This window comes from Empidonax traillii, unplaced genomic scaffold, assembly GCF_003031625.1.
Source record: "Empidonax traillii isolate 1590-97213 ecotype Southwest subspecies unplaced genomic scaffold, ASM303162v1 scaffold898:size721216, whole genome shotgun sequence".
NCBI lineage: Eukaryota > Metazoa > Chordata > Aves > Passeriformes > Tyrannidae > Empidonax > Empidonax traillii.
Genome location: NW_020956091.1, coordinates 288,095 through 310,741, shown reverse-complemented (window position 1 = coordinate 310,741; position 22,647 = coordinate 288,095). Strand labels below are relative to the sequence as shown.

Sequence of the window (22,647 nt, the reverse complement as noted above, 5' to 3'; positions counted from 1 at the left end):
ATATTGCAAAACATGGTTCTTCAGTAGCGACTCTTTCAGATTTGCATGAAAAGAGAAACTCGGATTCGATTGTTTTTTGGGAGGGAGGAGTTAGTGTTTGTGTTCAAAACTGCATCTGCTGCAAAATCTGGAAGTGACACAGTTTATAAACAAGTAATTGTGGAAATTCCCCCCAGTGCTTTCAGAACCTGCCCAGTGTTTGGGCTGAGAGAAGTGAGCTGGGTGTGCTTGAGGCTTTTTTGCTGAAGGCCAGTTAATACAGATCCTTGGGAAGGACACTTGGTGTGATGGGCAAGTTGGGAGAAGTCTCAGTTCAGTGAGTTGAAATTAAAACAACTAATTATTAGTTTGCCTGCCTAGAAGGATTGAGTTATGAACAATATCACTTATATCTTAATTATAAAAACCCCAGATTCTGTGTCACAGCCTCTGAAATACCGACAAGAAACATGTGATGTGCCACTTTTTGACTTTTTTGTGTTCTCCATCAGAATTAAATTTGCCATTGCATTGACTGTTTTTGTGCTTTGGAATGTCCAGCATTTATTGCTGTAATATTTCTGCCTTTGGTCAAATAAGGAACTTCTTGTACTACGTATTTCTACTTTGTTACTGATTATTTGCAGAGGGAGCAAATATATTTAAATCATAGACTGTATTGCAAAACCTTGTGTGATAAAGTGGAGTAGCCTTTGCTTTTTGAGGTATTCTTTTTGGTGAAATGTTTCTTTGTGTCTTCCCATTTGAGTTGTGCAGCTTGGCTGGAGAGGATACAAAAGTACATATTCATTTTCCCAGCATGGCTGAAATCTGTCCTTAGCAAAAATGTAACAAAATCAGGGCTGAAGGCTGGAATTCCCCAGGAAATGTTAAGATACTTGGTGCTTTTCTTTGTGTGTTAAAACTTGTACGTGACAGTGTGAAGAGAGACTTCTGAGTTCTCTGCTTTCCTGTGGCTGTCCAGCAGTCTAATGTTCATCATACTTCCATCTAATCTGGGATTGTTTGCCACTCGCTAGGGAAACGTTCAGATCTAGAGAAGGTTGAGCACTTCAGGTGAAAAAAAAAACCAAAACAGGTCTTATTCTCTGGTACAGACCTAAAATAGTTTAGTGCTTGGCAGGCACGATCATCACACATGTGCTCCTACATGTCAGTGTGTGATTCCTGAAAAAATGGGTTCGTGGTTCTGAAGCTTGAAGGAGCCCCTGCATCCCTGGCTCTTCATCAGCTGCTCAGCTGCAGGTGTAGCTGCACAGAGAGAAATCCCTGACCATCTGGGTGTTACCCCAAACACTCCTCCAGTTTGTCACCTCACCTCTGTTTCAGGAGGTGGAAGCAGGATGTGGTGGACCAGAACGTGTCCTGTTGAAGGCTGACCTAGAACTAAAAGGTTTATGGAAGGATTTGCTTCGAGTCATTGCATGAGAGATATTGTACAGTTATTTTGAAGCTGATAGAAGTGCCTAAGAGTGCTCTTTGGTGTTTGATTTTTGTCTGCTTTCAAGCCTAATCAACAAGGAGATGGCAGCTAACAGGCAAGCTCTAACTGATGTCCAGGTCTTGGAAAAATTACATTTTGGTAAAATTGCATTGTTAAAATTTAGGGCTTGCTGTTGTTGTTCAAGTCTCTAAAGTAATAGAAGTGTAATTTTAAAAAGGATTTTTTTTCTTCAGAAGTGCTGTTTAGCTTGAAAAACCAAGAACTCAGGATCTGTCAAAGAGAGTTTCTGGTTGCCTGTACAACCCTCCCCCTGTGCTTGATGAGAAGCTTTAATTACACAGTTGTGTAATTTGTCATTTTAACTGCTCAGACCGAGTCTGTAACTAAACTTAGGGACATGGATAACCACAAAGCAGGTATTTCCAAGCTCTTCAGTTGTTGGATTTAAAACCCAAATGCCACTTTGATATTTCTTTGTAATACCTTTACACAAAACCAGAAGCTATTCCCTGCTGTCAAACACCCAGTTGAAAAAAAGTAAAAAGCTCCTTTTAGCCACCTCTGGTCTCGGGAGTGTTTTTTTCTTTCTTTCAAACAGAAGACAGCCAATGCTTCTGTTTGACTTAAGAGCCCAGCAGATAAAAATCAAGTTAAATATTGCTACGTGAGATTTTAAGAATAGACTTTAACTGTGTGTAGCTTTCCTTGTGACAATCTGTGGTCAGCTTAGTTTCCTGAGAGGGTTTTTTGGCAGATGTATCAGTTTCCTCATTGTGCATAAGAGCTGGTGGGTGCTCAGTTTGTTCTGTGTAATCCTTAGCTCTTAATGTTGGAGACCAAACTTTGATTTGTGTGGGAAATAGGTAGTTACAGGGAGAAATTATGTTGCTATAATTCCTGAAAGTTCTCTGGCAGTAAGTTCGAAATGTTTTGGTCTGTTTTGCAGCTGAAGTGGTTGTTGTTTATGTCAGTATGCACAATCATTCTACACGTGTTTTAATTGTTCATTTTGCAACAGAAGTGAATATGAAGAATTCTGTTATTTATTATTAAATTAACCAGGTTCATTTTTCCTTTGTGCAAAGGACTTACTTGTGGTCAGAGAGGGGAAAAAAGCCTATTGAATAATCTCTCTTCTTCCCACCAAATTCAGCTTTCAGTTTCTGGCTCAGTGCTGGGTTTTTTTGTCTTACCCTATACCAATTAACAGCAAAGGAGCAAGGGGTTAAAAACACACTGCAGTGTTCCCTTCTTTTGGTAAACTGGATGCAGGATCTACATAGGGGTTTTATTTAGGTGAATGCAATTTGTTTTTTGTGGGTTGTTGTTTGTTTGTTTGTTTTCCCTCCTCTTCTATAATTTTCCACCTGGAAGCTCCAAATGAAGTTTTGGTTCATTAATGCCACCGTCAACATTCATGGCTGGCTGAATTCAGACCCTTTTAAGAACTGGATAGACTCACACTTGGCTCTTTTGATGCATCTTTAGTTTTTCTCTTCACCCTCTTCAGGAGCTGATAATTGAATTACCCAAACAGTGATAAGATAATTACATTCCTGTAATGCAAACAAACTACAGTTTTATATCCTGTAATTACACAGGTGGAAAGAGACCTTCAGAGGCCTTCTGGGGCAATCTCCTGATGGGAACAGGTCCAGGTAGAGGACCTTGCTTGGGGCCTTGTGCAGTTGAGTCTGAGAATCTCCAGTGATATTTCAGTCTTTCTGAAATGGGTTTTGTGGATTCTCTTAAAAGCCTCAGTTCATGTCATCCTCTGACTGAAGAAAGCTTTGTTACATAAGCAATGAAATTGGTTTCTTCACGCTGAGTGCCATTTCTGTGCTTAGTAATAGGAGACAGATCTCTTCCTGCCTTTCTTAGTTTCTCAACAAACTGGAGAAGGAGCCTCAAGCATTAAAAGAGTTTGAAAAGGACAGTTTTCTTAAATGTTTTTTTTTTTTTTTTATTTGTACTTGTATAGTATTTCCATGAATTTTTTGAAGAGTAAAAGAAGATAGAAAAGAATATTAGTGATGGCACTGAAGACTAATTCTTAGACAATGCAGATATTCTCTGCTGAAATACCTCATCAGAAACTGGAGTTAACCCGTGCAGGTGTTTCTGTACTGTCTCTGGCTGAGACTAGTTTGTTCTTGTCCAGAATCATCATCCATCTGACAGGCTAATAAGTTCTATCCATGTTCTCGTACTGATCTCAGATTTATGTTTAGATTGGCTGAAAGTTTATCTTTGGGATGAAGTCTGAATATTTGTTTTTATGCGTCTGTTGACTTCTGTAGGACTAATTATGTAGTTACAGTTGTGCTTAGATGTTTTTGGCTTATGCTAAAGCATTTCTAGAAAAGCTGGCTAGGAAAATGTGAATGTGTGACAAGTTAGGAGAGCAGCTCTGGATTTTGCAGGGTGGGAGATTTTTTTTTTTTCATCTGGTTTTTAAATAACATTTTGAAGCACTTAGAGCAAACAAAGCCTAACACCAATGTCCTGGATCAGCAGCATATTTTTATGAAAAATGTTACAATATCAAGAGGAGATTTAAGTGTAAATTTCCCAGCTAAGCCCTGTATTTCAAATTCAATATGCAGTGCATGTAAAGTGTGAATATAAAACGACAGTACTGGCTTAAATAAAAGGCCAGTCTGTTCTATCAGCATGCTTCTGATGGTAAGCAGTACTGCATGCTTAGGGAAAAGTGCAAAACCAAGGCAAATGTGATGTTAATACTAACTACCTTGCTGCTCACTGCTGTAACCTGACAGCTTGAGCTTTTTGTTTTTTCTTTTGATCATGGCTTAAATTTATACAAGATAACTTCTTATTTCTAATAGCTTCCCTTCCAGACTGACTGATTTCCTAAAATTCTTTCCTTTTGATCTTTCAGTATATTTTCTCTTAGTCATTGTCTTACAGTCAGTAAAGACATTACCTTTTTTTGTCAAAAAAAAACCAGCTGCAGCCAACTTCTTCATATTCTTCTAGTTCTTTTTTTAAATTTACCCCCAGTAATGGGGTACTTCTCACCTTCATTGTCCCTGCAGAGGTCGTGCACTGAAATCCCAGTGATCCAGTGCAGGCATGGGTAGTGTCTTCTGTTTAGTTGTCACATAACACTCCCACTGAGAGTTTTCCAGTCTAAACTGGTTAAGCAAAGGATTCCTATAATCTCACTTCTAGAGGAGTTGTCATCTTAAATCATCTGTGGTTCTGCATTTAGCAGCTTGCCTTGCTCCTCCAGTCTGTTAACCCTTACAAACCCGTTCTCAAGTACCAGCAGTGTGCTTTCATTTCAGTTCAGATGATTTCTCATTTCACTGAGATGTTCCAGAAGTTTCTTACCATATTTTCTTGGCCATCCATTCTGGTTTTAGTCTTCAAAAAATACCCAAATTGCATAAGCTTCACATCCACACTTTATTTAGCATAATAGGCAATACAATCTTAAGCTTTTTTGCTTCTTGTGAAAATATTTTTGGAGTAGAAACAATTTTTTAGTTTGGATAGATAGCATTGCTTGTTTTTTAAAAATGTAAGTACATTCAATATGAGAACGTTGTGGAAAGCCATAGACACTCGAATCTTTCTCCTTAGAAAAATCCGAATCCCTGTGGCTATTCTAATACTGCTTTGGAATGAAAAATTGCTTGGCAGAGAAGTCAGGCAATCTCCCACCTCTTTATTTATCTTTTTATTTTATTCTTGACAGATAGTGGGTGTCTTTTCCTAATTTAACAGGACCTTCTGGGTTTCATAATAGAAAAGTGTAATCCCTGCCCTGCAGCGGGACAACAAAAGGCATTGTTTTCGGCAAAGTGGTTTCTGCAGTAATGCACAAATATTGTCAACTTGGTGTGCCTTTGCTTCTGATGGGAAGTTGGGTGGGGTTTGTAGGAGGGCACTCTGAGGGGCTGCAAGCAGACTGTGCTAATGGGAATTTTGTCAGGCTGAGCTGGAAAGCACAGCTGGTTTGATGTTGCCTGCTGAGTACTGCACCCCTGGGCCACCCACTGCCCAGAGCATCCTACAACATCCTACAGTTGTTGTCTGTCCTGCCTCTGGGTTTTATTTCTGCAGAAGGAACAGCAAAGCTGGTTTTTAACTTGTGTCTCTCCCAGATGTGTGGCTGAGATGTGGTTGGATGCAAAAACAGCAACATTTTCATGGTGCCTGGGAGTCTTCCAGTTCAAATGTAACTACAGTGCTGCTCTTGGTGTCGGTGGGATTCTGTCATCTGTGTTTTGTGGACCAGGTCTCTGCGCTAGACTTCAGTTCCCTTTCCAGCTGCTGCCAAAACCAAATCAGGAAGAGGCTTAGAGCTGTTTTTTTTTTCAGAATGGGGTTGTGTCAAAGGCTGTTCATCCTGTGGTGGAGGTTGTAGAACCCTGCCAGCAATAAAACTTTATTTTCATACAGTTCATTAAGAATGTCACTCCTGCAGTCTTGCTCTGTCTCTTTGTGCCTTTTGCCGGTAGAGTTTGCAGAGTTCAGCATCAGCAGAGCATACCCTGGTCTATAGGAAGACTTGGTGATACTTCAGCTTGAGATTTTTTCTCAGAAGTGGTGGAGTGGCAGCCAGTTAGCTCACAACATGTCACATATTATAGACTTCGAGAAGTAAATTTGAGGCTACTGCCCCTGGAAGGTGATCCTAGAATTAACTGGGTTGGAAAAGACCCCCGAGATTGTCAAGTCCAGCCCTTGCTCCAACCCCACCGTGGTTCCCAGCCCATGGCACTGACGCCATATCCAGTCTGTCCTTAAACACCTCCAGGGACAGGGAATCCACCCCCTCCCTGGGCAGCCCATTCCAATGGCTGATCCCTCTCTGTAAAAAATTTCTTCCTGTTATCCAACCTAACCCTCCCCTGGCACAGCTTAAAACCATGTCCTCTTGTCCTGCTGCTGGTGACCCGAGAGAACAGAGCGAGGCCCACCTGGCTCCAACCTCCTGCCAGATACTTCTAGAGAAGTGATGCTGCTCATGGCTGGTTTGCCAGGCTCTGGAACTCTGTTTGAGCCTGACGTTGTCTTTGAGCCACTTTTCCAGCTGCTTTCTAGTTTTTTTGCAGAACTCTGTGTTTGTTCAGATGATGATGTGATGGGAGCTGAGCAGACACACAGTTGTTCCATGTGAGTGTTAAAAACTGAGAAGTAAAGCCTGAAATAGCAAAGGGTCTGTATTGCTTCTCTGTTAGAAGAGTTTGTTCAGCATTTCTGAGAAACCACATCCTTTTGAAATATCTTGGATTGGGAACCAGAGTTACTTTCAAAAGAGTAGGCAGATATTCTTCAGTAAATATCTCCAGTAAATGTTTTCCAAGGTAGACTGGTGGACTCTTGATGATACAGGTTTTGGTAGTTAACTGATAATTTCCAGGATTCTTGGGTCACATCTCATTTGTACTTTTTGGACCTTTTCAAGGACAACCAGAGGTGCTGTGTATATCGGTAATGTGTTGTTTTGTCCTAACCTCTGCGTGCAGATTTGCATAATGCAGTCATGCATTGTCAGAATAACTCTAGCTCAAATATTATGTTTCCATTGTCAAAGATACCTCTTCCTTCTGCTTTTAGGCAAGGCTCAATTGCATCCTATTTTTTATAGGTAATTGGTTTTTTCAACTTTATCCTCTTTTTAGCTAAGTCATAAATGTGTAGCTGGAGAAGGTCTCAGTTATTGTGCTCGCAATAAAGAATATTTTTTAGCTGAGAATTGTGGTTCTTAATAAAAATAAATGGTAAGAGTTTCTGGGGAACTTGGCTTTAGCATTGCAGGTATATTGTACAATGACATTGGATTCTAATGTAAGTGTGAAACAGGAAAAATAACGTGGGCTGGGTTTGTACCTTGACTTAATGTTGTGCCTGGAGTTGGAGGGGAAGAAATCCCAGAACTGCACAGAACAAAGACTTGATAGAGGAGGGACAATCATAGTTGATATTCAGTGTCATTGTAAATGTAACTGTGGAGTGGGAAATGTATTTTTGAATTCCTGTCATTCTTCTCTTTTCTGTTGTAATTGCATATTAGGCAATAATCTTTTAGTATCTTAAGCTTCTTTTGTATATTAATTATATGCAGTAGCATCTGCTAAAACTGAATTATTTTACACTTCCTGCAACACCTTAATTTTTAGGAGCATGACAAGAATATCAGTGAGTACTTTTATCTCCTCTTACTGCAGGGAAAATTTTGACTAAAAAAGGATTTTTTTCTTTTTTATTTGCTTGTAGATCTTTCAAAGAACAGATTTACTGAAATTCCTCCTGACGTCTGGCTGTTTGCACCACTGGAAACTTTAAATTTATATCACAACTGCATCAAATCCATTCCAGAATCTATTAAAAACCTGCAAATGCTCACCTACCTTAACATTAGGTGAGTAATGGTGGTTATTTTTGATCCTATTTAACTTATCTCCTTGGAGAGTTGGCCTTTTACTTCATCAGGTCATTGAGTTTGCATTGAGTTTGGTTTTGATGTTATGCACACAGACAGGGTTCAGAAACTACAGGTGTAAAACCTTGGTGCTCTCAAGAGCGTTCTCTACATCCACTGCTGTGTTGCTCTTTTTAAACTTGGAAAACATATGGTTGGATCTTCTCACAAGAACAGAAGATGGATGTGAGCTCTGGGAGGAGAGGGAATCTGAAAGAACCCACCTGACCTTGTTTTCCACAATATTCCTTGTTTCTGATGTTGGCTACATCAAGTCCAAACCAAATTTCTCAGTTAAGAGCTATTTAAATCCCTGAAACCTGCTGTGTCCCACAATGTGCAAATACCAGTCCTCATAGGGATAATTCCAGGGTAATGTGCTCTGTGGCAATTCTGAAGAGACTTAATATGATCTAAACCTGCAGTATTTTCTGAAGGAGATGTGGCCTAACTTTCTTCAGCAGCAGCACATTTCTCTTTTGGTGGTGTTTGAGGTGCTGGAATCATTTCTGTGCACACAAAAGGTGTGCAGTGTGTAGCTCTAACTGAGCTTTGCACGTTCTTTCAGGAATCGACTCTCCTGACCATCCTTTTCCCAGCTGTGCTTTGTCTGTCTGTGCTCGTGTCCAGGGACTGTTTCCCCAGTGCAGGGACACGTGGCCTGTGGGATTGGAGGACAGGCTAAAATCCTGGTTCAGATGCTTTGTTACAGAAGCAAACCACATGACCCTAAATTCTAATTTTGGATGCAGATGGTGGAGGAAATGTATTGTGCAATTCACAGTAAAAGCAAGCAGCTCCTAAAAAACCCCGAAACCTAAAAAAAAGAGAGAAAATCCTTTTAAATGGCACAGGGAACGACTTTCATTGCCACGTTTTTATAATCCATTCAAAAAAATTCACTTGCGCATTATATTTTTGATTCTTCTGCTCTCCAACTGAAAAAGCCTGGCATATCTGCCTGAAATACAGGCCTGTATCTGGTGAGGAATTCTTGATGGAGGCTGTAGTTGAAATGCAGATAAAATTATAATAGGTGGAGAATGCCCTCTGTGATAGGAGAAGAGTTGTACAACGTGCATCTCAGAATCTCTTTAAGGCTTAAAAATCAGATTATAATCCAACCTTGCTTGTCCATTTTTCTTTCTCTCAAGTCGAAATCTTTTGTCGACGTTGCCAAAATACCTGTTTGATCTTCCACTGAAAGTTCTGGTTGTCAGCAATAACAAGCTGGTCTCCATTCCAGAGGAAATTGGGAAGTTGAGAGATCTGATGGAGTTGGTGAGTACAATTGTGAATCTTTATACTTAAAGTATACTTATAGGCAGTGTATTTTCAGTATAATTAAAGGAGGGGCTCATAAATAAAATTGCTTTTGAGGTGATTTCATTTGAGTCCCTCGCTTGTATGTTGTTAAAAATGGTGAATTTTTGTTTACCTTCTTTACAGTAATCATAATTTATTTATTTGCTTTTTATGTTATCAGGAGTACTGTTTCCAGCTGAAGAGTTCACCTCTCTTTACTCTGTACTCTGATACAAGTTCTGTCCTTCAGTCATTGTTATCTTGTTCTGTGGATTGGGTTTTTCCCCCCCCTCACATTTTTACTATTTCTTTACTTTATTTGAGGTGAATGGAATTATAAGGAATATTCACAGTCTGTGCAACATGATTTTATTCCATGGCATACTAAGATTTTGTGCTTTGTCATCTGTTACTGTTTTAATATTCTGGGCTTTTCTTATCATATTATTGTTAAGCTCCTGTGTTTTGGAGAACTGAGCAGAGTCATTCACTGGCCTGGCACTTGCACTGGGTCTGATTTTTTTTTTTTTATAATTTATTTATTTTTAATTTTTTTTTATATGTATTTTTGTGATAATTGCAAGGAATCTTTGTCCTTATCCAGTTTCCTCAATAGCTGTGCATTCCCTGGAGAGTCTTGTAATATGATCTAATTTCTAAGCTATAAATCAACATTCTTTTTTAACTTACAAGTACTCTGAGACACTCAGAATATTTGTGAGGCTTTTCTCGTGTCCTTTACTCTTTGGTGAGACATTCCCTGTGTGCCCCCTTCAATGTCAAAACATTTCAAGGTGCGATCACTGCTTTTGTTTACAGGAGGTGAATGTTTTTCATGGTTGAAGTTGGGGTATTCTGGGCTTATTTTTCAAAGTTGTCAAGCCCAGAATGCATCCTTGATGGTGCAGAGTAGGGACATACTAGAGAGAGTTTCATTCCAGTAACTGTGATAAACCTGCCTAGAACATAAAAATGTATTTTATATATTTAAAAAAAAAAGCTTGTAACTAAACCTTGTGCTCGAAAGGTGCTTTTCTGAAGGGAATCCCATCTCAACACCGGTGACGTGGACAGGGAGGAACTTGCAGTGAATCCATGATGGTGCATCCCAATCAGCCCGTCCTTCCTGAGGCTCCAGCTGTGTGCACACACCGTGCTTGCCAAAAACAATGGGCAGCCCCTAAGCTGCAGCTCTGGCACTGTGTAATGAAGGGGGCTGGATTCATCTCTTAGGGCCTGGCTTAGTTACTGACTCAGCTGGCCTTTAAAATTGGCTTCCCAGTTCTCATCAGACAGATACATCTCTTTGTTATCTTGTCTAGGAAAACCAGAACTCTCAGAATTCCCTTTTATTGATTTAGAATTAAAAAAGGTTAGAAAGATTCCTTAGCAATGTGATTGTTTAATCCCTCTGGTCTACGTAAATTACTGTTAAATTACTGTCAGAAATGGCTGTAGTCTGTGTGCGCTTGATGCAACTTTGTCACCCTCTAGTGCTGTTACCCAAAGAGTTGGTGAGCCTGCTGGTGCTCTGTGTAAATCTTTAGTTGTCTGGGTTGGTTGAAGGTTTCCTAAGGAAGAGGAGCTGTTAGAACAGGAGCAGAATGACTGTCCCTTGCCAGCAGTAGCACAAGGAGTTTGTAGCTGATACGGGAACTACACCAGGAACTCATGATTCTTACTCTTAAATCCAGTGTTTCATCATTCATTGATTTGACTTGAATTGAATTCCTGAAACATGAATCACTAAACAGTGAAGAAACAGTAAGATCTGTTACGGTACCTCTTCTCTGTGGAAAAACCAGGGGAGTTGGGATTTTTCTTTTAACAGCATGCCTTTACAATAGCTTTGATAGCAGTGTTCCTGTGTGTAATTTCATTTAAGATGTTCACTTGATGTATTAATTATGTCTTTCTTAGGATATTAGCTGTAATGAACTTCAGGTCCTTCCCCAGCAAATAGGAAAATTGCAGTCACTTAGAGAATTGAACATAAGAAGAAACAATCTCCATATGCTGCCAGATGGTAAGCTACTCATCTTCTTTCCATTGATGTAGGTAAATTAGGTGAAGTGTTAAGAAGATAACTGATTCCTTTTTTTGTTTGTTTGTTTGTTTGTTTTCCTGAGTGCAGAACTAGGGGACCTTCCCTTGGTAAAGCTGGATTTTTCGTGTAATAAAATTACAGAAATTCCCATTTGTTACAGAAAGTTACGTCACTTACAAGTTATACTTTTGGATAACAATCCAATGCAGATACCACCAGCACAGGTTAGTATTGAAGTATTCTAGTACAGAAATTTGCTTTATCATCTTAGGGGAAGCACACCAATGAAGTTTTCATGTTTTTCAGCTCCTAGTGGGAAACTGGGGGCAAAAAATGCAACGTAGAAAGTGTCTCTTGGGGTGTGTTTTCCGGAGACATGCAGTGTAATGAAGATTTTTGTTTGTTCACTTGTTTCCCAACAGATATGTTTAAAGGGTAAAGTACATATATTTAAATTCCTCAGCATCCAGGCGTGCCTCAGAATAGACAAAAAACCGGATTCTTTGGATCTTCCATCCTTAGGTAAACGAGTCCCCTCCCAACCACTCACAGACAGGTGAGTACTGGGGGGTTTGTTTTATTTTACTTTGGCATTTGTTATTAAACGATCTGTTTATTACAGATAATACCTATTATTTCAGTACTTTAATTGTTCTTTATTGAGGTGTCATAGTATTTATTTTCTGTTACTGGAAAATTAATCGACTTATTTGAATTACTGTGAAGAGTTTTCATTTGTACTCCCTAGAGATGTAGAAATCAGAACAAAGATGTTTAGTAGACCAAAGTTTAAATTTATTTATTGGAAATCTCATCTATTTTATTCAGAAAAGGAGAACTGCCCATAAATGTCCTCAGTATAATTAGTCTGTTGGATGGAAAGTCTGCCTCCCATATATATATAGATATTAAGGGAATTTCACAGTATTTCACAAATATTTTTTATTAAATTTAATTGAGGTCAGAAAGTGAGGGGTGTTTTGTTGGATTTTTATACTGACTGCCCCTTGTGCAAAAATTCTGTATCAGCAACTGTAGGTGAGTATAGAGAGCATATTTTGAAAAGGATGTTTGTTTTCTTTTAGGGAAGGGACACTACTGTTTCTTTGATTCTTATGTGGGGGTTTTGTGTGTTGTTTTTTTTTTTTTTATTGTAGCATGGAGGACTTTTATCCCAATAAAAATCACGGACCAGACTCTGGCATTGGAAGTGATAATGGGGATAAAAGGTTGTCCACCACAGAAGTGAGTATTGTTGGATTTATAATTTCTGGGGTTTTAGACCTTTCCTTTGTATTTTGTATCAGCTGAGAAATTGATAAGTTGCATTTAACATTCTTTGAGTTCCTGTACAGTTGAGTTTAAACCACTGGACTGCCAAGTGTAACGAGGACCAAAGTAGTTGGAAGCTTTAAATAAGAAAGTACCTAAGTATGGTTTTCATAGTCCACTGACTGGGGCTGGACTGGACCTCTTTGAACAAAATGCTGTCTTTCAGTATTACATAATGAACTGCCTCCCTAAACTATGACTCTCTTAAACCCCCTTCCACCCCCAAAAAACCTCTTCCTGACTTGATATTGTTTTCTCTGTCCGGGGAGCCATCCCTTGTGAGAGGTACAGTTGCACTGTAATTTGTGAGTTTTTAGTAAATCATATAATAATACAAGTTCCATGTCAGTTCTGTACTGAATATGAGTGTCTTTGCAGCCATCTGATGATGATACAATCAGCCTTCACTCCCAGGTATCAGAATCAACAAGGGAACAGACATTAAGGAATGACAATCACGTAATGGGGAGTAAACTCGATCCACAGAAAGGTAATGCCTGTTGTGCCTCTGTCATTCTAGGTAACAGAGATACTTTGCTTAGGTGATCTAAGGTAGCAAAATGGCACAAAATTGGATGATCAGGTGTTGGCATTGTATTTTCATCATTGAACAATGTGATAATCACAAATAGACAGAGAGAAAGAAAAAATTATTTCCAGCTTAAGGAGACACAATGTCTGTTTATCTGTATCTGACATTTTTTTTAAGCACTTATCTCTCTTAGGAGTAACATTTGGTCAAGAGAACTGTTTAATATCTTTTTTATTCTTCACAAATCCTCACTAGACCAGGAGGCCTATGACTACATTGATCCAAATGCAGAAGAGGGAGCTCTTCCTGAGCAGGGAGATGCACAGATTGGCACATTGCTCTCCTATGTCAAGGTACCATAGACTGACAAAAGAAAAACTGTTCAGCAGACTTGCTTTTATTTTTTCTTAATTCAGTTCTAAGGATTTTTTTTTTTCATTCTCCGTAAGGAACGGGGAAAACATCCTGAGAAATCCCAGAAAACAGAACAGAATGAGGACTGGGGAGATGAAAAAAGGTAAATCTTGATCTTTTTGGGTAGGTTTTGCTGGTGGGGATGGGGGTGAGAGTGGTATTTTTAAGTTCCTTCCCACGGAAGAAAGAAATCTCATATTGAACACCAACTACTTGGGCAGAAAATAAGCTTAAAGGAAGTGCTGCTTACTTATTGTCCAACAATGAGCCATTTCTGTGTCTTGATTCACTGAAGTCAGGTCACTGATGTTTCATTTTTCAGACTTCAGAAAGAACAGCTACTGGCTGAAGATGATGATGAACTCAAAGAAGTGACTGACTTGAGAAAAATAGCAGCTCAGTTACTGCAGCAAGAACAAAAACACAGGTATTGCAAGATTAGTTAAAATAACTTGTGTAATTTATTCTGTAACCTCTCTTAACCCACTACCTCTTGACACCTTATCTCGAGAACAGTTTTGTCCAGCTGTTAAACAGTTAATCTTGACTCTGTCAGATAGCCATCCTGTGTTCCTTTTCATAAAATCACTGTCTAAACAAGCAATGATAAACCTCCTAGGGGGAGGAAAAGATGAATATGGAAGTCTCTTGGTTTCCTGATTTGATATACGTTACCTTTTTTTATACTTGTTTTCTTCAAAGCAGTAGATTTCAGTAGGCTGGTTAATGCTCATGTAAAGAGATCATTGGTAACACGTTAAAATGACTTTCTTAGTTTGTATGAATTACAGAACTTGCAAACAGTTTGCTTGTGACTGGTTATTTTTATTCAAATACAAGCTAATTTAGGTGGTACTTCCTTCATTAGTTCGGATGTGGGTTATAAATATCCTATGAACTGAAGGGGAAATTTGTTTGAACATCATTCTGTCAAATGACAGTATGTATGTGTTATAAATACATATAAAAATAAATCATTTCAACTGCCTGCCTTTCTCTGCTTCATCTTGGGCATCTCAACAGAATGATTCTTGAAAAAGAGCTGTAGAACAAGCAGCAGATTAAGAACTCCATACCCTGTGTTCAGGATTTGGTTGTTCACATAAGGAAGGGTAAAACAAGAACGAAATCTTAAAGCTAATATATTCATCTTACCAAAAGTATCGAAAGTAAGACCAAGAATGCTGAATTTTCTCATATTAATTTATTACTGAAGAGAGAAGGAACGTTTTTTTCTTATCTTGGGGTTTTTATGTGAGAGTTATTTATGTTTGATTAAATATTTCCTCATTAACTAATCATTTGAAATACCAAGCCACTCCTCTTCTGAAGTACTACAGCTTAAATTTTACTTGTCATGTGTTGTCATGTCTTAATGCAGTGATGTTGCTAATGGTTTTTCGTCTTGAATCATGCAAATGTATGCAATCTTATTTGTTCTTGGTCAACTTCTTAATTTAGCATTTATATTTTAAAATTTTCTTAAGTGTCTTCAAGGTTATGGGGACAAAATCACCCCAGTGTTTTAGCTAGTATTTAGTGAAGATTTTTCTGTGTTTATTTGTGGAAAATGTATTCAATCAGTAAACAGAATCCTCAGAAAAGTTAAGCATCACAAAATAACCCCTTACTAATCCCGTTCCTGTTCGTTCAGTGTGTGCTTTTGTGATATTATGCGGTCTCCTTTCTTTTTGCTTGCTGTGCTAACGACTTCCCTGTCCTCTCCCATCAACCTGTCCTGCTTCCTCCTTGCATCTGTGGCTTTGGGGTGCGTGAAATGGGAGTGCAGACGGAGGCCTTTAAGCTATAGGACCTCATTCAGTGAGAAACTCTTCCAGAGGACGAGGGCGGCAGGACGTGCATCCAGGTATAAAGTGTTTGTAGAGCCTCAGATTGTGGCTCAAAAAGGCCACAAAAAGGGCCAGTCTCGGCCATTTCTGAAAGAAAAACAGAGTGAAGGGATTGGTTGAGTTAGCCTGAGGGTTTGTTATCAAAAGTAGCTTGCAATAAGTTTTTTGTTCTTTAGGATGGAATACTGTAGGAGTTTCCTTGCCCTCACCAGGAATGTCAGGGGTGAGAGATCAAGCGCTCTGATGCTTTATACAGACAGCAAGTTTTCCAAGTCAGCTTTTGCTAAGATTGCAAAACAGTTCTCCCATTACTAAGGCCGTGTCTTAAAAATGGTAATCACCACCTGGCATGCTCCATCAGCATGTTCATAATAAGCTCAGTTCATAATAAACTCAGTCATTAATTATATAAATGCTGCATAGAAACAGTGTAGCTGAAAGGTGTGTGTATATATATAAATGTTTGATAGAATAGTTTTTCCTTACATTTCATATAATGAGTTTAAAAGAGGACTGGCCTGTGTTACATACAATCATTGCATTCACACTATAGTGTCAGTTTTGGTGCAAGTTTTGCATCAAACTGAGTAATTTATTTTTTTTAATTGTAATGGTCTCTTGCTGCAGCATCTCTGACAACATAAAGCTAGTTTAAATAGGGATTCTCTCTAAAAAATAATGACTTTAAAATAGCATGTTTATATGCTGGTTTGACCAATACTCTTAATATTATTTTTTGTAACAGTTTTCTCAGGCTATAGTATAATTTAATTCTGGAATGCACCCTCAAAATTATGTTTCTGAAGGCCAAGTATAAGGAGCAGATGCTGCAGACCGAATACAGCAGACTTGATTTACAGGCTTAACTTCTCATAATCCCATTAAATTGAGGGTGACACAGTGAGAGGTTTAAACTGCAAATGAGATTACTGAGCTCAAAGTTATCAAGTAATCAGAGAAGTTTGATTGAAAAATCATCAATCACAGTTAATGACTGTACTGCCCTGTGTAATGGTAATGAAATATAAAAAGGTGCTTACTGTTTTAGTTTCTTCTGCTGTATAATTGGTTGTGTTCTGATTCTTTCTGATTCTTATTACATTCTAGTTCTCTATATAATTTGACTAAAATGTACTTTGATCACAGTTCTGCACATGAAGTCAGTGTTGAAGTGTCCTATCACTACCTTCAAGAGCTCAGAAGTTTTCATTCAAGTTACTTTTCAACGTTTAGTTTTAAGTGTTACTTGATGGTCTTGTTATTTTTAACACTTAAAACATCCATAATAACTCATATCACCTTCCTGTGCACACAGACCTGTGGTATGTATTTGTTTCAGATGAAAAAACATTTCTGAATCTAAACTTAGGCTTTTTTCACTCTTTACCACTTAGAAAAATGCAATTTCTGTTGGTTCACTTCTGTGTTAAGACTTTTCTTTTGTTCTTAGCCTGTGTTTCTGCATTTTCCACCTCTCCTCTTTCCCTGCATTTCCTTTGCATTCACAGTGTTTCTCACTAAGACACCTCTGACTTGCTCCTACTGACTGACTTTGCTGTGCTCAATCTGTGTATCCTTTCTGGTCTGCTTTAGGTTGATTATCTTTTGTCTTCTAATTTAGTGAGCAATGGGACTTTTTGTGTTGAGGGCAGCATAACTGTACACAGGTGTGAGATCTGTTGAAATAGTCTGTATTTGTGGAAAAAAATAAGAGGAAACTTCATTTTCGTTTGAACTGCCAAGTTTTGCTTCCTTAAAATATAGAACTTGAAATAGTTCCAAGAGCTAGAAACAATATGATTAATTCAAATGGAAGCAGGAATGGGCTTGGATTTCATATGTGTATACATATTTTAGTTTTATGGAAGATAATCACTTAATGCTGAAAGCTTTTTACTTACAGGAAAAGTTTTTACTTACAGTGAAAGTAACATATTCAAAGAAAAAGGTTTTAAATACGTATTTTTTTTTCTTTCTAGGCTTCTTAATCATTCAGTTTCAGTAAACACAAGGAACAGGCCAAAGCAGCCAATGGAATCTGAAAAATGGTATTGATATTCTTAAGTGTATCCTATCTTTCAATATTTTATTTATTTCATTCTTGTTTATTGTGTCGCTGCTGCCATCTTCTGTCATTATGTTTTTAGCTCGCAATGAAATTGAAGCTACAAGAATATTTGGAGGGTGTGTTATAATTACTGCTGGTGTTATGCCCTCCTTGCATTCAGGATTCAATCCCCAGCCGTTTGCCTTTCCATCCACTGCCTGGCTTCGAAGCCAGCAGTTGGAGAGGGAATCAAATGGTTGCTTGATAAAATGGTAGAAGTGAATTTCACAGAAAGATGTAGAAGAAAAATTTCAAACGGCTTTAAATGTAAGCATTTTTGTTTTCCTGAGAACAAGGAAGTGTGTGTTTCGGACTGTATTTTTTTGACATTTTGCAGTTTCACTGTCCCGTTTCGAAATGCTTTTCCCTGCTTCGTTATTATTTTGTAGAGCTAACACTGAAATCAAACATGTGAGTCTTCCACACATTTAAGAGTAGATCTTTTGTCAGCTTTGAAGGAAGTTTGTCACTGCTTGCTTTAAGGAACAAAACAATGAAGGTGCATTAGTAAATCTCTAAAAGATCAACATCCTTAAGAAGCAGCTTAATGGGAATTAAAGTGCTGTACTGTTCAAGGCCTATTGTCAACTCATGGTAAAGGAGAGTGAGATTCTAGGCAAGTGGTCCTGCTTTTAAGCCACATTTTGTAGCTACTTTTTAAGCATTCACTTCTTCTTTTATAATTTAAAGTAATGTGGTTTTAAAAAATAGTACATTTCATAATGCCTCCCATCTTACTTTTTAGTGTCTCCACAAATGAAGTGAATTCCCCAGTGTCCCCATACAACTGGCAGGTAAGCACTCCAATGGAAATGTGGTGGCTTTATATTTGAGTGCTTTTTTGTTGTTGCTGTTATTTGCTTGGTTTGGTCTTTATGACAGTAAACTTGCATACATTCGTGTGGTTGCTTATACACAGAGTTATTTAAGTGTCTAATTATGGTGGAAAATATAAAACCTTTGACTTTTATGCAATGGAGGCCTTTTGTTTTAATAGCTTGTGGTACCAGCTTTAAGACCTTGAAACTAATGAGACTTAAGTTCTGCTTGGTTTTAGGATTTCTTTCCATATACATGTACTGCCTCACCATAATGGTCAGTTTGGTTTTTAATGTAAATTCTAAATGGATTGAATTATGTAGGCCTTTTATTTTCCATACCTCAGTGAGAAGCTTACATGATACAAGAAAATTCCAGTTAAACTGGAGAGAGTACTTTTTTTGTTATTTTAGGTTTTCATCTATCAGTTATTTACAATGGCTTTAAACTCCTTCATATTCCAGTAAGAAACAGTTGGAGATGTTGTTTTAACCTTATGAGATGGTCTGCTCAGATTGTCTTTCAGTTTTCATAGACAGTCATATATATATTCATTATTTTAATAATGCATCTACTTTAGCTGTCTTCTCGTAACACAGTACTTTGAAAGAGATTTTTTTTTCTAACAGCTTGCTGAGGTGTATAATGTTTTAGGTAGGAACAGCTGACAGATATTCCAACTATGGTGTAGCTGTCCTTTTTCTGTGCAGTGAGCATTCGTTGAGAAGTTAGGTGTGCTGGTGGCTAACCACACTTGAAACTTGTTTATTTTTGGCATCCATAAATGGCTTCCTAACCTACCTGCAAAGACGAGTCTCAGTGCAGGAAAGAGTGTTATTTTCTGAGGAATTATTTCATAAAGTTTTTTTTCTTCCATGAAGTATATTTTAAATTTGAAAGGAAATAAGTCATTTCTGCCAGAGCCACCATGAAGATTGGGCACATGTTCGGGTCATAAAGTTGGATTGAGAGAGGCAAACAATTAATAGTTGTAGTTCATAATAATTTGTGCTAATGCACGAGAGATATATTTACCTTTCACATAAAAATATTTCTGACCATTATTAAAGCCACTGGAAAACCAGAAAGATTCAGTGGATGAGCAGCATTGGCCAGAAACACAGCCAGTGATCTGGCAGAATGAAGAAAGAAGGAGGAGTAAACAAATTAGAAAAGAATATTTCAAGGTAAGGGGGGGAGTGAGGGTGGGTGACATGTTTTTCTAAGAGTAGGAGAAACTGGTAAAGATATCTAAGTAAAGATAAATCCTCCAAGGTTATGATGCTTTTAAATTTGCATGTCACATGTAAATATTTATTTGACTCTTTTGATTTAATATGTATTGAGAGTGCAGGAAAATCAAGAGGGACAAAAAATTAACCAAAGAACTTATCCTTTAAATAAAGGGAACTAATTCACAATTGTCTTCTGGTAAAACCAGAAACTAATCTTGTCATTCATTGGTCCTTCACCATCTGTTTGAAGGGATTTCTATTTATCTATTTATTTATCTATTTTTAGTGCAAGGAAAATACACATTAGTTTGAATTTCAGAAGGGGAATTTTCCCTGTACTCCTTTGCTGCTGTAGTTTCCCCCCTCGGTCAGCAGGTGCCAGTGTCTGCTCACTGCAGCACTGAGGGGAAGTTGTAGCAGCGTTGGGTAACATTTATTTTGGGGTAGGTAGAGAAATAGGAGAGTTCTGAGCAGTGCTAGGTTGAGTTAAAATTAAATTTGCCACTTATGAAATTAGTTTCTTGGGTCTTTGCCATCAAATATCTTTGTGAAATGCCAGGGAACTTCAAAGAAATTAAATTCTTGGGAGAACAGAGCGTGCCATACAGCTCAGATACATTGTTGTGATTACAGAAGCTTTTCTTTTTTTTTTTTTTTTTTTTCTAAAGAGCTTGTGAAGCTGTATCCTCTTTCCAGGGTTTTCATCCTGAAATTAATTTTGCACTAGAGCCATTAAGGAGAGGGAGATAAATTTCTAAGTAAACCAGAATTCAGTTATTTGAGTTGTTCAACAGCTGTGCTACCAATACAGAAGTGCTTCCTCTTAACTTACAAGGATGTCTTTAAATGCCAGTCAGTTTTGAGCTCTGTGAAGGGAGCAGATGCCTGAAATCACATTACACACATCTCTAGACATGTCTCAAAAGTGAATTAAACAGGCTGTACCAGTAACAAAATATACTGTATCACTCATAGTTTCACTTGCAAAAGCAAGGCAATGAGCAAGTGAAACAGAGTCTGGGAAAAAAATGAGTACCACTGCTGTTCTGAGGAACCAGTGACAACACAGTTCATATTGTGTCCGTGTTTTCATGGCAGTTAATCATATCTGGACTGCCAAACACTAATATCTGAAGAATACACGCCAAATTACTGCAAGGGGTGTCACCAGAGCAAGGAAAACTGAGTTGGATCAGCATCTAGATGAATTTATAGGGCATTTTATTATGCATATTATGTGTCTTTACTGTGCAGGAGGAGGGCATGAAAAATGCCCGTGAGAATCAGAAATCAGATGCAGAGTTCACATTATAAAAGTATTTACTTTTAAAATGCTCTTACCTCTTGAGCATAATGAAGATCTTATCTAGCCTAGGAACTTCATGTTCCTTTTCTGGTTGGTTTCTTTGTTGCTCCTCTAATTGTGTAACATGGATTGACTGATACCAATTTAGCTCAAATGAAAACCATACTTCCATTTTAAAGTAATAAATTGTGTGTGTTTTGCAGTATAAGTCTTCCAGAAAGAGTTCAAGTGGAAATGAAAATGATGAGGTGAGATGTAGTAATTGTGTGAAAAATTTAAGAAGAGATTTCCTCACTTGTCTTTTTTGAGCAATTTAACTTTTCATTCCAAAACCGTAGCGAAAATAAGTATTATACTCCTTTATTTTAAAAAAACCCTCAAGGTTGTCTACTGGGAAAGAGTAGGACATTTGCCTGCTTTGGTAATAGCAAAGTTACTTCACCTATCAAGCAGAGGTAATGTAAAAATATTTGATGTAAACAGTGTTTCCTTGGCTGACATGTTTTAAAATTTAGTTGCTGCCGGTTCATAGCATACTTGGCAGATGTTACATGTCTCATGTATTTCATAATCTCGTGTTTCCTGTTAAATCATCGTTTTTCATTTTTATAATTTCATCTCTTTGATTTCTTTTTAGCAAGACAGTGATAATACTAATGTGTCCCCACAGTCTCCTGTGTCGTCTGAGGTACAAGTTTGTGGTTTTGTTTTTCATTCGACAAACATTTCTTTGTGTGCATTGCTGTCACCAGGTTTTTCATGCAGATGTAAAGCTGTTCCCTTTGAAACTAGAGTTAGAAGTATTTCATCATAATAAAAATTCAAAAATAGATAAACTAGAGGCAGATATTGCAACTTGTTTTATCTTTGCAACTCTCTGATCTCTCCTAGGGCTCTTCTTTTCGGTGTGAGGAAAGGTGCTAATGAAACAAAAAACAAGTTTGCCATGTTTTTTAGGTGTTCCCTATGCACTAGTAATTGCGAGGATTTAAAATAAAACTTGTGGTTTAATTATTTATGTATCACTGGGAGCCCAAAGGCACTGACTCTTCTCGGGGAGTTGCTGTCCATGGAGTCTTCCTGGGACAGCACTGCAGTGCTGAGCTCAAAATAAAGCAAATATTGTCAACTTTTCCACCTCATGTCAATAAAGGAGCCTGAGGGAGCAGAATTAGAACATCTCCAAATAACAGGGAAATGAGTTCAAATAAGGATATCTCATGTACGTGCCAAAATGTTGAGTGGATCTCTCTCTTTAGATGGTGAAATGAGAAAAACCTGATCCTCATAGTTGGAAGTAGATATTTCTTGAGAAATGTTTTGATGCTAAGCATTGGGAGAATATTTGCATCTGCTCACAGCTGGCTTAGAACTCTGTCCCCAGAATGATTTGCAGTAATTTGAAATAATTTGCAGTCGTTTTAGGTAGTTGGTGCTGTTTTTCTTCCTCATAATGAGATTTTTATCTGCATGTAGGGTGGTTACTTTGATTCTGTTTATTTTATACTGTCCCCTCCAAAAGACTGTTTTACAGTTAAGCAGGAGGACTCTCCTTAGGAAAGAATAATTTAAACAGTATCTTCATGGGAACAAAAGTTAATTCTTTTAATGAATGGATGAAAATTGACTTTATCTCTTTTAACAGGATTATGAAAGGACAGAGAGTAACACTCATGGTCCATTTGGTCTCAAACCAAGGTCAGGTAAGCTGTCGTTCTCCAACATAGGGTGGTAGAACAGAAGTTTATTTCCCAGGCTGCAGTAGATAGTAAGGATGGCAGATGTCACAGTACAGGAAT

At 38.0% G+C, this 22,647-nt stretch overlaps 1 protein-coding gene across 1 annotated transcript in view; it reads left to right on the top strand.

Annotated features, from left to right (window-relative positions):
• Nucleotides 1-22,647, top strand: part of LRCH2 (leucine rich repeats and calponin homology domain containing 2) — a 33,065-nt gene that overhangs the window by 3,768 nt on the left and 6,650 nt on the right. The window contains exons 2-18 of the mRNA XM_027902640.1: nucleotides 7,697-7,841; nucleotides 9,056-9,182; nucleotides 11,127-11,232; nucleotides 11,341-11,477; nucleotides 11,676-11,809; nucleotides 12,411-12,498; nucleotides 12,964-13,075; nucleotides 13,373-13,470; nucleotides 13,567-13,634; nucleotides 13,854-13,958; nucleotides 15,321-15,398; nucleotides 17,361-17,429; nucleotides 18,234-18,282; nucleotides 19,378-19,494; nucleotides 21,052-21,096; nucleotides 21,486-21,536; nucleotides 22,494-22,579. Of these exons, the coding sequence (XP_027758441.1) occupies nucleotides 7,697-7,841; nucleotides 9,056-9,182; nucleotides 11,127-11,232; nucleotides 11,341-11,477; nucleotides 11,676-11,809; nucleotides 12,411-12,498; nucleotides 12,964-13,075; nucleotides 13,373-13,470; nucleotides 13,567-13,634; nucleotides 13,854-13,958; nucleotides 15,321-15,398; nucleotides 17,361-17,429; nucleotides 18,234-18,282; nucleotides 19,378-19,494; nucleotides 21,052-21,096; nucleotides 21,486-21,536; nucleotides 22,494-22,579 (1,615 nt within the window). The remainder of the gene's footprint in view (nucleotides 1-7,696; nucleotides 7,842-9,055; nucleotides 9,183-11,126; nucleotides 11,233-11,340; nucleotides 11,478-11,675; nucleotides 11,810-12,410; nucleotides 12,499-12,963; nucleotides 13,076-13,372; nucleotides 13,471-13,566; nucleotides 13,635-13,853; nucleotides 13,959-15,320; nucleotides 15,399-17,360; nucleotides 17,430-18,233; nucleotides 18,283-19,377; nucleotides 19,495-21,051; nucleotides 21,097-21,485; nucleotides 21,537-22,493; nucleotides 22,580-22,647) is intronic.